The sequence below is a fragment of the Equus caballus genome, chromosome 18 (assembly GCF_041296265.1).
Source record: "Equus caballus isolate H_3958 breed thoroughbred chromosome 18, TB-T2T, whole genome shotgun sequence".
In the NCBI taxonomy this organism is placed as follows: Eukaryota; Metazoa; Chordata; class Mammalia; order Perissodactyla; family Equidae; genus Equus; species Equus caballus.
In genome coordinates, this window is record NC_091701.1 from 34239565 (window position 1) to 34254700 (window position 15136).

The 15136-nt window shown below is 38.2% G+C and overlaps 1 protein-coding gene across 2 annotated transcripts in view; it reads left to right on the forward strand.

The window, feature by feature from the left end:
• The window catches only part of TNFAIP6 (TNF alpha induced protein 6), a 33259-nt gene extending 27077 nt beyond the window's left edge, over positions 1-6182 (forward strand). Inside the window, exons 5-6 of one of the 2 annotated variants that reach the window (XM_070240557.1) lie at positions 2226-2266; positions 5512-6182. In XM_070240557.1, coding sequence (XP_070096658.1) covers positions 2226-2266; positions 5512-5681 — 211 coding nt within the window. In that variant the 3' untranslated portion in view covers positions 5682-6182. The remainder of the gene's footprint in view (positions 1-2225; positions 2267-5511) is intronic. The other variant, NM_001081906.3, reaches the window with a different exon arrangement.
• Positions 6183-15136: the final 8954 nt, after the last annotated feature.

A 15136-nucleotide genomic window follows, 5' to 3' on the forward strand; every position in this document is an offset into this window, starting at 1 on the left:
AAATTGGTTGGAGTTTTTGAGTGTTCTAATTTCTGTCAACCCCCTAAAAATAATTATAAATTCAAGGGCTGGCCCAGTGCCATAGTGATTAAGTTTGCATGCTCCACTTCGGTGGCCCGGGGTTCACAGGTCTAGATCTGAGACACAGACCTCCACATTGCTTATCAAGCCATGCTGTGGCAGCATCTCACATACAAAAGAGGACAATTTTCCTCAAGCAAAAAGAGGAAGATCAGCAATAGATGTTAGCTCAGGGCCAATCTTCCTCACCAAAAAAGTAAAAATAAAAATAATAATTATTATAAATTCAGTAATTGTTGCCTCTCTTCTGCATATAAAGCATTGTGCTAGGCATTATGGATGTAAGGTAAATAAGCAAAGTATAACTCCTTCTCTCAGACAATTTAGCAAAACCTACAATGGATATCTTCTTAAAAATAGCTTTCTTTTCCATAAAAAACAAGTGCTCTTGTCCTCAACATTTCTCTCTTGGTTTTTCAACGTGCTTTGACACAATATTTTTGCGTTCCCACTCTAAATCTTGTCCACACAAATAATCCATAATCAATCTGTAAATCAAAATTGGGGTGAGTTTATTATGAGCCAGGTCTGAGGACTATAGCTCAGGGCCTTCCTTCTGCAAGGAAGAAAGGGCACCAAAGAAGTAGGGTGTACAGCGTGGCTATATACCATCTTGGAACAAAGAGTATACATCACACACAACAGGAATATCTCTTTTACTACTGTTGTGAGATGTTTAACGGGCAGAGCAGGTTGGTTGTCAGCAGGTCAGTGGTCACAAGGGGAGCACAGCAGGTCAGTAATTAATACTTAGTGTCCAGGAAGAGATGCTTATCCTTAAAGAACTGCTATTGTGGGGGGAAGCTACATCCCTACGTTTAAGGGCATCATTCTTGTCTTTGGGACATTGTAAATGTTTAAAGCAGATGTACAATGCATGCTCAACAGGCCACGTCAGGCCCTTCTGGAAAAACAAGGTCAGGCCGAATTAGTTTGAAACCAAATGGCTTCCTCACATACTCCAAGATATACTGTTGCTTTTCATTTATTTATCAATCTTTAATATAGTTTAAATTTTGAGAGCCTTATAAAATATCACAAATTAAAGAGTATATAATTAAGTGTTCTATGTATTCAGGTCCCCACCTAATAATGTATATTTTAGATTATCCATTATCAATAGACTATTAGTTATCAATTCTCTATTATCCATGATAGTAATTTAATGAAAGAAAATGGAAGAGGGGGCAATTAAAAAGAACAGATTCAATAGCTTGTTGTGTTGACTTTGAAATGAGTAACTTAAATACAAAGAAAAACAAAGGCATTTCTTGCACAAACAAACAATTTTTCGAGGACAAGTATTTTTTGTTTTGTTTTGTTTTGTTTTTTGGCTGAGACTACTGCTATAGAAAAAAATACAAATAGTTTTCAAAAATAGTTTGAAGAAGACATGAAGAAGGGTTAGAGAAATTAAAAACAAAGCCTTTTTTGAAAGAATAAACCTCCTACCTTGGGAATTAAGATGACATTTTTATTCTAAACCATTTCAGAAATCAATTACAGCCCTAGATAAAACATAAACTATTTTTTAAAAGGTTTTCAACATGCTAATTTGTGATTGAATGGATTTATATTTTGTGATTTACCTTTACAATAGACTTTCCCTCCTCTGGAATAAATTACATTTTTGGAAACAGATAAACTCTTTCCTTTTATATAATGTGCCAGGGCATTCAAGTCATGATTCAGATAAAAATCAAATCCTCTTTTAAGGTCCAACATAATTTCTCCACTTTTAAATCAGTCCACTCTAGAATTCAAAATATTAACACCACCAACCATACACCCATTCTTCTTTACCTGTGAAGGAAATGTTATGAAATTAATCAGATTAATTTTTCCAAATACATTCAAATTGTCTACTACACAGTTTCCCACATTTCTACAGAGTAGAGATGCCACATGTCCTTTCTTAAGAAACTCGTTAATACTGTGAGAAGGTTATTTCAAACAATGTTTTAACCCTTCTTTTCCCTTACAAATTCAAGTGAAAAAAATCATACAATAAAACATTGCAAAATAATAGGAAAATGAGCCATTACTCAGGGGAAATAAAGCACTTTAATTATCAGTGAGAACAACTTGAAATAGCTGTATAATATTCATTCATGTGATCTCTCGTTTTAAAACTTCCCTTTCAGATACTGTGGAGATGAGCTTCCAGAAGACATCATTAGCACAGGTAATGGCTCTAAATTGAGGAAAACTATGATTTGTTTTCTTACAGTGTCACTGAAAGTGAAGGATCCAGGAGTTACCATTTACTTTTTAAATTTGAGAGAACTGAGGACTGATGTAGCTTGCTGGCTTGTGAAATGCCAAGAAGTGTTTATTTATACTTAAAGAACGACTTATGCCAACTCCTTGCGCTAAAAATGTGTAGACTCTGGTTGCTGGCAGAAAATCCAGTCTGAGATAGTCTTGAATTTGCAAACCCATGAATACTGCTGTAGCTTATGATTTCCATAAAATGTGGTAATGAAAGATGAAAGTTTTCGTTGATAAATGATTGAAGTAATTTATAAAGTTGTTAAAAATACCTGCTGTCACTGGAAAAATTTTACATCACTTTTATCGAATTTTTACCTTAGTACCACATTCCCCAGAGGATGTTGTGAAGAACACAGTTCTGTGAGATGGTTTTAACAGGTGTTACATGAGAAAAGGGCTCTAGGTCAAGTAAATTTGGGAAACATTGGGTTAAATGATGTTAAACAGATTTCTTTACTGGAAGATGTCAGGGAGCTTTTAATATGCTAATTATGCATAGTAAATCTCAAAAGCCTAGCCATAATAGGCGATGTTTTCCAAATCGTCTTCCTCCCGCAAATTGTGTTACTTTGTTCCATGAAATAGTCCTCGAGAAATATCCTTGTAGTAGCCTAAATTTATCTGCATAAGCAATACCACTGCAATTGCCCCAAACTGCTATTTTCTGCTTAAGAACCTGTTCTTTCTTAGATGTCTTCATTTTTCTGTTTCATTCACCAGCACTAATAGTTGGCATTCTTACTTGCTCTGTTTTTTTGCGTCCATAAAATTATCACAATGCTTCTGCATCTAAAAACAACAAAGCTACACTGAGTTGCAATTTCTAAGTAGTCTTTAAACTCAGATCTGACTGGCTAAATTACTCCCACAGCCTAGCCTTGCAGCCCACATAATTCTCATTTATGCTCATTCTTACAAGAGGAACTTCCGGGTCAGTCCTTGCGTGATTAATGCTTAAAAGTTATTATTTCATTACTCTGTTACAATAACCCTAGGAAGGAGAATCCATTAAACCTTTTGTTTATCTCTTGTTCTTATCTTAAGAACATATTTTACGTTAGCAGAAAGTTTAAAAAAGGCATCTTGTGAGGTGTAAGAGGTAGCTGGGGTATGAGAATCCTATTAAAAGAAAGAAAAACAGAACGAGAATCAAAAGGAAGCCTGAAACTTGGACATTTTTCTTGTTTTGTCTGAAACAGACAAAACTTACTCCAGCGTAATCAAATCAGTGTTTTTCTTGCACAACTGCAAGAAACTTAAAAAAAAAAAATCCCACACAATTTATTATCCAAAGAGAAAAAAATTGACAAACAGAAAAGAACGTAATTAAATACAAAAGCCAAAGATTTAGCAAAACAACAGGACGAGGAAATTGGTACAAAGTAATAGAAAAAGAAGATATAAAATATATTTAAAGTACATGCCTATGAGTCAAGCATAATGCTGTTAACATTTTGATCTAGTTTTCTTCTGAAATATGTGCTTACTCACCCCAGAATATTTACATTAAGAAACAAGAAGAGGGCCGGCCCCGTGGCTCAGCAGTTAAGTGCTCACGTTCAGCTTCGGCGGTTCGGATCCCAGGTGCGGACATGGCACCGCTTGGCAAATGCCATGCTGTGATAGGCGTCCCACGTATAACGTGCAGGAAGATGGGCACAGATGTTAGCTCAGGACCAGTCTTCCTCAGCAAAAAGAGGAGGATTGACAGTAGTTAGCACAGGGTTAATCTTCCTCAAAAAAAGTAAGAAAAAGAAAAAGAAACAAGAACAGAAAAAAATAATAAACTAAAAACTATAATTGCACCACTTTAGTAAAAGGTATACGACGTAAGATTGCCCACTTTCATCTCTTCCCACCCAAGAAAGGCTTTGGATAACTGAGTAGTGACCGTCCTTCTGGATGTTTTCCTGTATTCTACAAATGTTATATATGTGGAGACCATGGACATATTTCCAAATCAGAGCACAATATATAGATCATTCTAATTCTTTTTAGTGGCTGCCTAATAGGTCACTGTGTGGATGTGCCATAATTTGTCATCTACCAATATTTAACATCCTAAAGATGGTTGCTTCTGATTTTGTTTTCTTTTGCTATTCACTGTTTCACAGGACATTTTTAAACCTCTACTGTGTAGTGCTATTTTTTTTTAAAGTAGATTCCTAGAAGTGAAATTTTGGAGCCACAAGTGATGTGCGTTTTTAAATGTTGATCGATGCAGTCAAGATAGCACTAGCCTTACAGTGCCAATTTGTGTTTTAACCAGCTGAATAATCTGCAAAGAAAATTTTTTTTTTTTTTTTTTTAATTTAGGCAACTCATCCAAGTCTGAGAAAAGTGTAGTGGATCAGAGAAAGAACTCTAGAGCCAGACTGCCCAGGCTCAAACCTGGTTCTGCCAATTTAGCTCTGTGGCCTTGGGCAAGCTACTTAGGCTCTCTGTGCCTCAATTTCATCTATAAAATAAATATTTTAATAGTATCCACCTCATAGTGTTGCTGAGGGGAATAAATGAGTTTGTAGATGAAACACACTTAAAGCTGTGCCTGATACACATTAGCATTCAATATATAAGGGGGTTTTTAGTAATTACTTGCGGATTTGTGATCTGGATTAAGAAGGCCTTTCTCTCCCAAAGAAGAAAAATATTCCTATATTTTATTTTATATAATAAGGCTTTTCCTTTAAATTTTTAACATGTTTTGGTCTTTAATGCAGGTAAAATGTAGTTAGGTACTCTGTATAAAGTAGGAATCTAACTTTGTGGCTTTGTTTCTTACAAACGTTAAAGCTTGCTGCCCCCGCCATCATTTAGTAAATAATCCATCCATACCTCACGGGTTGAACTGCCTGCCATTCTTCTGTAATTCCGTGGATGTCCCTTCTACAGTGAACACCTTTTAAAACAGAATAGACAAAATTTCCTACAGGATAGATTAGAGGGCCAGAGGGAAAAATGGGAAAGTCTCTCACCCTGCTCCACTTGGCAATGAATCTATAGACTCTAGCTGGATTCTGCTTGAGAGTCCTGCTCTGAACTCTGGGGATCTTACCCACAAGTTGTGATATTCTCCTCTGAGAAGGATGAGTCTTTGAATTGTCAGCCAAACTGAAGCAAAGTAACATTGTTCTTCCGCAATCTTCTCTTCCCCAGGAAATGTCATGACTTTGAAGTTTCTAAGCGATGCTTCGGTGACCGCAGGAGGTTTCCAAATCAAGTACGTGGCAGTGGATCCCCCATCCAAACCCAGTCAAGGAAAAAATACAAGCACTACTTCTACGGGAAATAAAAGCTTTTTAGCTGGAAGATTTACCCATTTATAAAACAAAAAAAGGACATTCAGTGTTTATGGTTGTCTCTTTTGGAACCCCTTTGATCTCAGTTTTGTATTATTATTAACATTTATTTATTATTTTTGTAAATGTGAAAACCATACCTGATAATTTGGGGAAAATTGGAAAATACAGTAAACTTTAAATGAGAAAAATAAAATCTCTTATAATTCATCTGCATAAAAACAGCAAGTGTTTTTCTTTCGGTCATTTTTCGACTTGTAGTATATGTATATATATATCTATATGTATTTGCATGTGAAATTTTGGAATCCTGCTTTATGTACAGTTTTATATTTTGGGTTTTTTAACCTTGAGCTTTACAGCTTAATTATTTTCCCATATCACTGAGTACTCTTCAAAAATGTGATCTTGAACACCTGTAAAATATTCCATGATATGATTGCTCTATACTTTATTTAAGCCTGTCTCTATTGTGGGAATTTTAAGCTGTTTTCATAACTATTGCTTAAATAAACATCCTTAAACATATGCATTTGTACAGCTCTCTAATTATTTGGGATAAGGTCCTAAAAGTAGAATTATTGAGAAGTATTGGATCAGAGATTATTTAAAATAGAATTTCTTTCTTCTTCTTCTTCTTCTTCTTTTTTGCTGAAGAAGATTCACCCTGAGCTAAAATCTATGCCAGTTTTCCTCTATTTTTTTTGTATGTGTGACACTGCCACAGCATGGCTGGTGAGTGGAGTAGGTCCACACCCAGGATCTGAACACATGAACCTGGGCCGCTGAAGTGGGCCATGCAGAACTTTAACTACTCGGCCACAGTGCTGGGCCCCAGAATTCCCTTTTTTAATAAGCAAAAAAGACATATCACTGTGGTTTGAATTTGCAGTGAGATCGATGGTTGGTTTACATATTTTTTGGACAGTTTTATTTCTTTTGTGGATTATTTTTATAGGTCTTTCACCCATTTTTTTTACTTGTATAATCTTTTAGTGATTTGTAAGAAATTATTGTATATTAGGTATATAATTCCATGTCTTTCATATATGTTGCAATTTAATTTTAAGTTTGATGTTTGCCTTTTACTTTTATGATGTTTTTAATTTACTAAAGGTTAAATTTTATTTGCTGTCATACTTAGTGATTTTGCTGAGGTCATTTTTCTTGCCTTTATGTTTAGGATGAATATTCCCACTAAAAGATTAGATTTTTATTCCTTTTATTTTACGGCTTTGCTTTATTTATTTGTATATTTTTTTTGCTGAGGAAGATCTGTCCTGAGCTAACATCTGTGCCAATCTTCCTCTGTGTTGTATGTGGGTTGCCGCCGCAGCACAGCTGGTGACAAGTGGTGTGGGTCTGTGCCCGGGAACAGAACCCAGGTCGCCAAAGTGGAGCACACCAAACTTAACCACTAGGCCATGGGGCTGGACCTGGCTTTGCTTTTTTAGAGGGAAAAAGTCACAGTTGTTATTCTGTATATGTGAAGGGCAATAGTCACCATCCAATTAAATTCAACAAAAATTTATGTGCCAGGCACTGTTCTAGACACTTGGTAAACACCCAAGAACCAAATAAACAAAAATCCTTAGGCTTGGGAGCTTATGTTCTGGTTGAGGGAGAGAGAAAATAATTAACATACATGATAAACTAGTGAACTACATCTTAGAAAGAGATTAGAGAGCATTTCTTTTTAAATTACTAATGGAACAAATATAGCTGGAAAAAAAATAGCTAAAGACTGACCCTGGAAGAGGAAGAGCAGCAGAGATGACTGAGAAGGAGCAAAGGGTGAATTAGAAGGAAAATCCTTTGGAGTCCTAGAAGCCAAATGGAAAATATATCACAGAGGAAAAGTGATCAACTGTGTTAAATGCTGCCAGTAGATCTACGAAGATGAGCACTGAGAGTGGTCACTGGGTTTAGTAACACAAAGATCATTGGTCACCTTGCGGAGCAGTTTCAGTGATGTGGAGGCAAAGGTCCAATTAGAGTGTGTTGGAGAGTGATCTAGAGGAGAGGGCTGGAGACAGTGAGTTTGGCTGTCAAGGAAGTGGTAGCTGTCAGGAGAACTGGGTTGAAAGAAGGGAGAGATGCTGAGGCCATTTCCTTGAGTCTGTGTAGTAGTCAGGGTCCTAGCAGGAAGCAGATGGCACACTCAAAAGAAGGAGACCAAAGAAATTACTAAGGAAGTATGGGCTGACTTAGGGGAAGCTCCCAAGAGATGGTGACTCAGAATCCACCAGTTTACTGAATCCGGAGAGGTAACTTCGGTTGCAGGAGAGGGTTGCACAATCAAAGCTGGAACCAAGCTACTGCCAGCCCAAAGCTGTGGGGAGGAATTATGGATGAGTACCCAACTTCTCCCTCCTCCCACTCTTCTGTGTCCTGCTGGTGCCTCCCATTGTCTGAACCCAAGCAGAAGTCAGAACACAGGAAACCTAGTTGATGCTGTCCACAGAGACCAGCTCCAGGGCCGACAGCAAGGAGGAGAAAGCAGAGCACAGATCTGGAGGGGCAAAAGGAGTACACGTGGCACAGTGGGTGAGAGGAGATGGGATCTAGTGCACAAATAGAGGTGCGTACTGGCTTTAGATAGGAGCACGGATTGTGCCTCCTTAGAAGGGGGTTCTTAATCCTCTTTTATGCCATGAATCCCTTGATAGGTGAAACATATGGACACTTCTCAGAATAATGTTTCTGAATGCATAAAATAATAGGCATGCAAAAAAACCCTAATATTATATTGAAATACAATTATCAAAAACTTTTAGGGGCTGACCTTGTGGCTAAGTGGTTAAGTTTGCGCACTGTGCTTTGGTGGCCCAGGGTTTTGCCAGTTCGGATCCTGGTCACGGACCTAGTACTGCTCATCAGGCCACACTGAGGCGATGTCCTACATAGCACAAGCAGAAGCACCTACAACTAGAATATACAACTATGTACTGGGGGACTTTGGGGAGAAGAAGAAGAAAACAAAAGAAGAACGGCAACAGATGTTAGCTCAGGTGCCAATCTTTAAAAAAAAGAAAAAAAATGTTTTGAAAGAAAATCTGTGACACCTTAATGCATGTGTTTCTTTATTAATGCTACAAATAATAAGATCTAGCACTGGGGCTATATAACTACTATAATTTCTTTTTTTTTTTTTTTTGAGGAAGATTAGCCCTGAGCTAACTGCTGCCAATCCTCCTTTCTGCTGAGGAAGACTGGCCCTGAGCTAACATCCATGGCCATCTTCCTCTCCTTTATATGTGGGACGCCTACCACAGCATGGTGTGCCAAGAAGTGTCATGTCTGCACCTGGGATCTGAACTGGCGAACCCCGGGCCGCAGAAGTGGAACGTGTGTACTTAACCGCTGTACCACCCAGCCGGCCCCTAACTACTATAATTTCAAAGTAGTGATATATGTGTGTACAATATTCTGAGATACTGCAAAAACTGTTTCATGATATAAAAATATTTATGATGTCTATTGATGGCAAAAGCATAGGTTTTGTTAATGCTACTATGGTTTACTACCTACATTCTCAATTGAAGGAAATGCTAGATATCAGTTAAGAGTTACTAGAAATAAAGACACATTTCTGCATGCAAGATCATGACTGCTGGAGTTTAGTCCAAAGATCCATTAGGAGGAAGACAGAGTGAGAGGACACAGAGGCTGACCTGTGGAGAGAGAAGTGGGAATCTGCAGGGCTCTCTTCTGCTTGTTTTGCATTTCTCAGTGAAGAAAGAGTCAAGTCATGAGCCAAGAGTACAGATGGAGAAGTAGATGTAAGAGGTTTGGCAAGACAGGAGAAGGCATGAAATAGTCTTCTAGGAAAGTGGGAAGTGAATGGACCAGAAAAATAGCATGGCATTACCAGGCAGCATCAAGGGCCCATTTGAAGTTCATGGTATGGACTTTAATAGGAGAATGGTCAGCGAGACTGTCTTTTCCTCTGGCCATGTTCAGCTAGACAACGACAAAAGCAGATTAGGGGAGAGTTGGAGTCACCAGAGTTGGGGTTTTGCCAAGTGAGAATGACAAGAGAGGGTCAAAGGAGTAGAGGATGTGAGTAAAGGAGGGATTGTAGTGATAATCCATGGAATTTAGTTTGATAAAGAGGGAAGAGAGGACATTGAGGAAAGGACATGAAAAAGTGGTAGACTCGATAAAGCAAAGGTCCCGCAAGGGCTCAAAGGATTGTGGAACCAGGGTATGAAAGGGGACACACTGGAGAGACAGGAGATAGTGGTCAGAGAATGTAACTTTAAAGATTTTATTTTTTATTTTTCCATCTTCTCCCCAAAGCCCCCCAGTACATAGTTGCATATTTTAGTTGTGGCATGTGGGACACCACCTCAGCATGGCCTGATGAGCTGTGCCATGTCCGCGCCCAGGATCCGAACCGGTGAAACCCTGGGCCGCCAAAGCAGAGCACGCAAACTTAACCACTCGGCCACGGAGTCAGCCCCAGAGATTGTAATTTTAATATAACCTTATGTGGTAGGCAAAATATTGCCCCTCTCCCAAGATGTCTATATCCTAATCCTTAGGACCTCTGAATATGTTATCTTAAGTGGCAAAAGGGACTTTGCACATATGATTAAGTTAACGACCTTAAAATAGGAAATTATCCTGGATTACCCAGGTAAGCTTAATGTAACCACAAGGGTCCTTAAAAGAGAATGAGGGAGGCATAAGAAAAAGATAGTCAAAGAAAGCAAGATCAGAGAGATGCAATATTGCCAGCATTCAAGATGGAGGAAAGGGGCCATGAGCCAAGGAATGTGAGTGGCCTCTGGAAGCTGGAAAAGGGAAGGAAAGAGATTCTCCCCTAGGGCTTCCAGAACAAATGCATCCCTTTTAACACCTTGATTTTAGCCCAATGAGACCCATGTTGGATTCTGAACTACAGAACCCTAAGATAATAAATTTACGTTAAGCCTCTAAGCCTGTTATAATTTTTATGGCAGTGATAGAAAGCTAATACATCTCTTAATCAGTTTAATGGAGGTTTAGATTTTGGGGAGTTAAAGTATAATTCTAGATGACAAAGCCTAAACACGAAGCAGCAGTGAACAGAAGATAGCTATTTTTCTAAACTCAGAGAAACTATCTTAAGTGGATATTATTTAAGGCTAGTATAACATTTCTGTGTTTCTATGTTTTCCTGCCTACATCTAAAAGATTTTTACTCCTTGCTAATGATTTGTTTTCACTCTCTTCTTTTTTACTCTTTTCCTCACCTCCATAGGCTTTTGGTCTATATCAGAACTCCTTCCCCTTTTTTCTTTGTTTCCTTTGGAAGTCTGGATGAATGGAATTTAAATAGGAAATTGAAGAATACACGTAAATTTGGAAAGTATAATGCACTCTAGGATGTAAGGTATTATTATTGATGATGATGATAGTGATGATGACAGATGTAAATCTTCTAAGATTTTCCTGAAAAAAATATTCAGATGCGCAAAATCTTTAGTGTGATATTAGATGCCATCTGTTATCACTGACATAGATTCCCCTATATCTCAGTAGTGCAGTGAGAGGAGGATATAGAGGGTCAGAGATGGGTTATCACAACTTCTGGAGATTTGGCTGAATCATTTACAAACATTCCTACCAGGGTGTAGAATACATTATAGTTATATTCTAAGATCTATGGAAATAGTTGGAAAGGAAGAGTTACACAGATAATTTTTTTGAGTAAATTGCTAGGTTAACCTGGAGAACATTTTTTAAAGCTTGATTTTCTTAGGGAAACTTCACACACTGCTGGTGGGAATGCAAACTGGTGCAGCTACTATAGAAAACAGTATGGAGATTTCTCAAAAAATTAAAAATAGAAATACCATATGATCCAGCTATCCCACTACTGGGTGTTTATGCAAAGAACATGAAATCAACAATTCAAAGAGATTATGCATCTCTATGGTCATCGTAGCATTATTCACAATAGCCAAGACATGATAGCAACCCAAGTGCCCATCAGCGGATGAATAGATAAAGAAGATGTAGGGGCCGGGCTCCCTGGTCGCAAATGGGCTGTCCATGTATGTTTGAGTTGGGCTCTGGGCTCTCGATTCTGTTGCATGGGTCCGTGTGGCTGAGTGGTTAAGTTCGCACGCTCTGCTGTGGCGGCCCAGGGTTCGGATCCTGGGCGCGGACATGGCACCACTCGTCAGGCCATGTTGAGGTGGCGTCCCATATGCCACAACTAGAAGGACCTGCAACTAAGATATACAACTATGTACCAGGGGGGATTTGGGGAGATTAAGCAGGAAAAAAAAAAAAAAAAAAAAAAAGATTGGCCACAGTGTTAGCTCAGGTGCCAATCTTAAAAAAAAAAAGAAGAAGAAGATGTAGTGTACATGTACAATGGAATACTACTCAGTCATTAAAAAAGACAAAATCTTGCCATTTGTGATAACATGGATGGACCTTGAGGTATCATGTTAAGTAAAATAAGCCAGACAGAAGGACAAACACTGTATGCTTTCACTCGTACGTGGAAGATAAACACATGATAAGGAGAACAGCTTAGTGGTTACCAGAGGGAAAGAGGGTGAGGGGAGGGCAAAAGGCGTTAAGGGGCACATATGTATGGTGACAGATAAAACCTAGACTATTGGTGGTAAACACAATGCGGTCTATACAGAAACTGATATATAATCATGTATACCTGAAATTTACACAATGTAATAAGCCAATATGACCTCAATAAAATAACTTCCCAATCTTTTTTTTTTCTTCTTCTTCTCCCCAAAGCCGCCCGGTACATAGTTGTATATTCTAGTTGTGAGTGCCTCTGGTTGTGCTATGTGGGATGCTGCCTCAGCATGGCCTAATGAGTGGTGCCATGTCCGTGCCCAGGATCTGAACAGAGGAAACCCTGGGCCGCCAAAGCAGAGTGTGTGAACTTAACCACTCGGCCACGGTGCTGGCCCCTCAATAACATAATTTAAAAATTTAAAAAACAACTTGATTTTCTTTATTCAATTTAGCATCCTTTTATATATCTACTTTAGTTTTCTTTATGTTTTAATAATTCCACTGTATTTGAGTGTTTTTCAATTTAATACCTGCTCAGATGTATTTATAGATTTTTTTCTCTATTGTTTTTCTCTGTCATGTTTATGTGTGGATTTGGGAAGTTCTTTTCTGTAAAATAATGCTTATTTATAATTTAATGTGACCTTTATGGCAATATCATTCTCTGAAAATAAGACAAATGTACTGATGTTGATATATGTATATACTCAGTATTTACTTAATATGACATTTAATTTCAGATTTTTAGAAGAACATTTTTTGAAAAAAAAGGTTTTTAGGAATAAGCTTTATAACTCATCCTCCTCAAAAAAATTTTTTCCAGGCTCTGTCATTGTTCAGACAAATTGTTTTCATGTCTTGTGTTGCTTTTAACATTTCTAAAACATATATCTACAGCTGTTTAATTTCCTTCTGAACAAATGCCCAGCAAAGAAAACGACTAGAAGAAATCACATCCCACAAAACCTAAATGTATAAAAGTACACTCTCTAAAAACACAGGGTTCTTGAGCCTCCATTGGAAGGGCCACATCCTTAACAGTATTTATAAAATACAGCAAATAGTTTTTGAACATTTATTTGACTGTCAAACAATTTTAATAGGGCTATTACTTCCCTAAGTATCAATAACCTCACAGTGATTTTCATGATGCCAAAGGAAAAGTTACATGGCATTAGATTTAATCAAATCAAGATGTTCATTTAAAATAAAATTAAATCTACAGTACAGTGCCAAAACTAATTTTTATATTGCTTTCTGAAATTTTATGCCTGCTGCAGTGAATGGGGATCACTTACAAAACAAACTACAAAGAGTTCTTTTGTTTTTCCATTCTAAAATACCAAGTATTTTAGTTATCGTTTTTCTTCAAAAACAAACAAAAGAACTTAATAGTGTATTGAGGATGACGATGGTGATAGCCTTCTGTGTCACTCAGAAGGAAAGCCAAAGTCATTCCTACGACCTAGAAGACCCAAGACTCATCATCATCTGGGCCCTCCAACCTCTCTCATCTCATCTCCTATTTTTCCCCTTACCCCTCCTCCACTTTCATCTCCACGCTGGTGTCCTTATTGTACTTTGACATATTAGCATACTCCTGCCTCAGGGCCTTTGTCCATGCTGTTCCCTCTGTCTGGGATACTCTTCCCCAGATAGCCACATGGCTCACTTCCTCACTGCTTTTAGATCTTCCTCAAAAGTCACATTCTCAGTAAAGTCTTCCTGAGTCCTTTATTTCAATTATCTTCTCCCTAAAATTTCATATCCCCTTCTCTACCTTCTTATTATCCTTAGAACTCAACACTATTTAGCATATTACATATTCTAATTACTTGCCTTGGTTTGGTCCTCTACTAGAATGTAAGCTCCATGAGAACAGTGATTTTTGCTGTTTCTTTGTTTGCTTGCTTGTTTGTTTTCTTACTCTTGTATCTACAGGCCCTGCAACAGAGCTGGCACATAAAGATTCTCAAGTAAATGAAGAAATAGATTAATACTAGCCTTTTATTTAGAATGAAATATGGTATATGAAATATAACTAGCTTAAACATCATAAAGCCAAGTGGAAAAAATGTTAAGGTATGGCCTATCATAAACATTTTTAGTACCTGCCAAAAGTTAAGAAATAGAAAATGTTTTATGCTTTTTTGTGTATGTGAGGAAGATTGGCCCTGAGCTAACATCTTTTGACAATTTCCCTCTTCTTTTTTTGCTCCCCAAAGCCCCAGTACATAGTTGTATATCCTAGTTGTAAGTCATTCTAGTTCTTCTATGTGGGATACCACCACAGCATGGCTTCATGAGCAGTGCATAGGTCTGTGCCCAGGATCCAAACTGATGAGCCTTGAGCCACTAAAGCCATGTGTGAACTTAACCACTCAGCCACGGGGCTGGCCCCCATAAAATGTTTTATATCTGCATCAGTTGAGGTCCAGTCAGGAAAAAGAAATAACACAGTAATTTGAACAGAAAAAGTTTATTTTAGAATTATTAACTACAGGGGAATGGAGCAAGAATCGATTGGATAGTGGGAAGTAAACATATAAAGAGATATAAGCAGCTATATGGAACAGCCACAACCCCTAGGGCTGAGATAGAGCACCCTAAGAAGAGTGACCCCAGGACTGCGATCCAGACTTTGCTGAAGAGAGTAACAGTGGCTCCGGGTGGCAGAGAAGTCATTGTGGTACAGCACTGATGGAACTTGCTGGAAAGCACCAGGCCAGGGAAAGGTATTCACAGAAAGATGTCTCACCGAAGACCCTTCATTACCAAAATCATCTGAGGTGGCTGCCAGGAGAAGCTGGGTGCTGCTGACCCTGTGGCACTGCAGGAGCTGGGTGCCAGAGAAGGCACATGCACTGCAGGAACCTGCTGAACAAGCACACTGAAAGCAGAAAAGAAAGCCTCCCCCTACCTGCACTGCACCTCCCCTC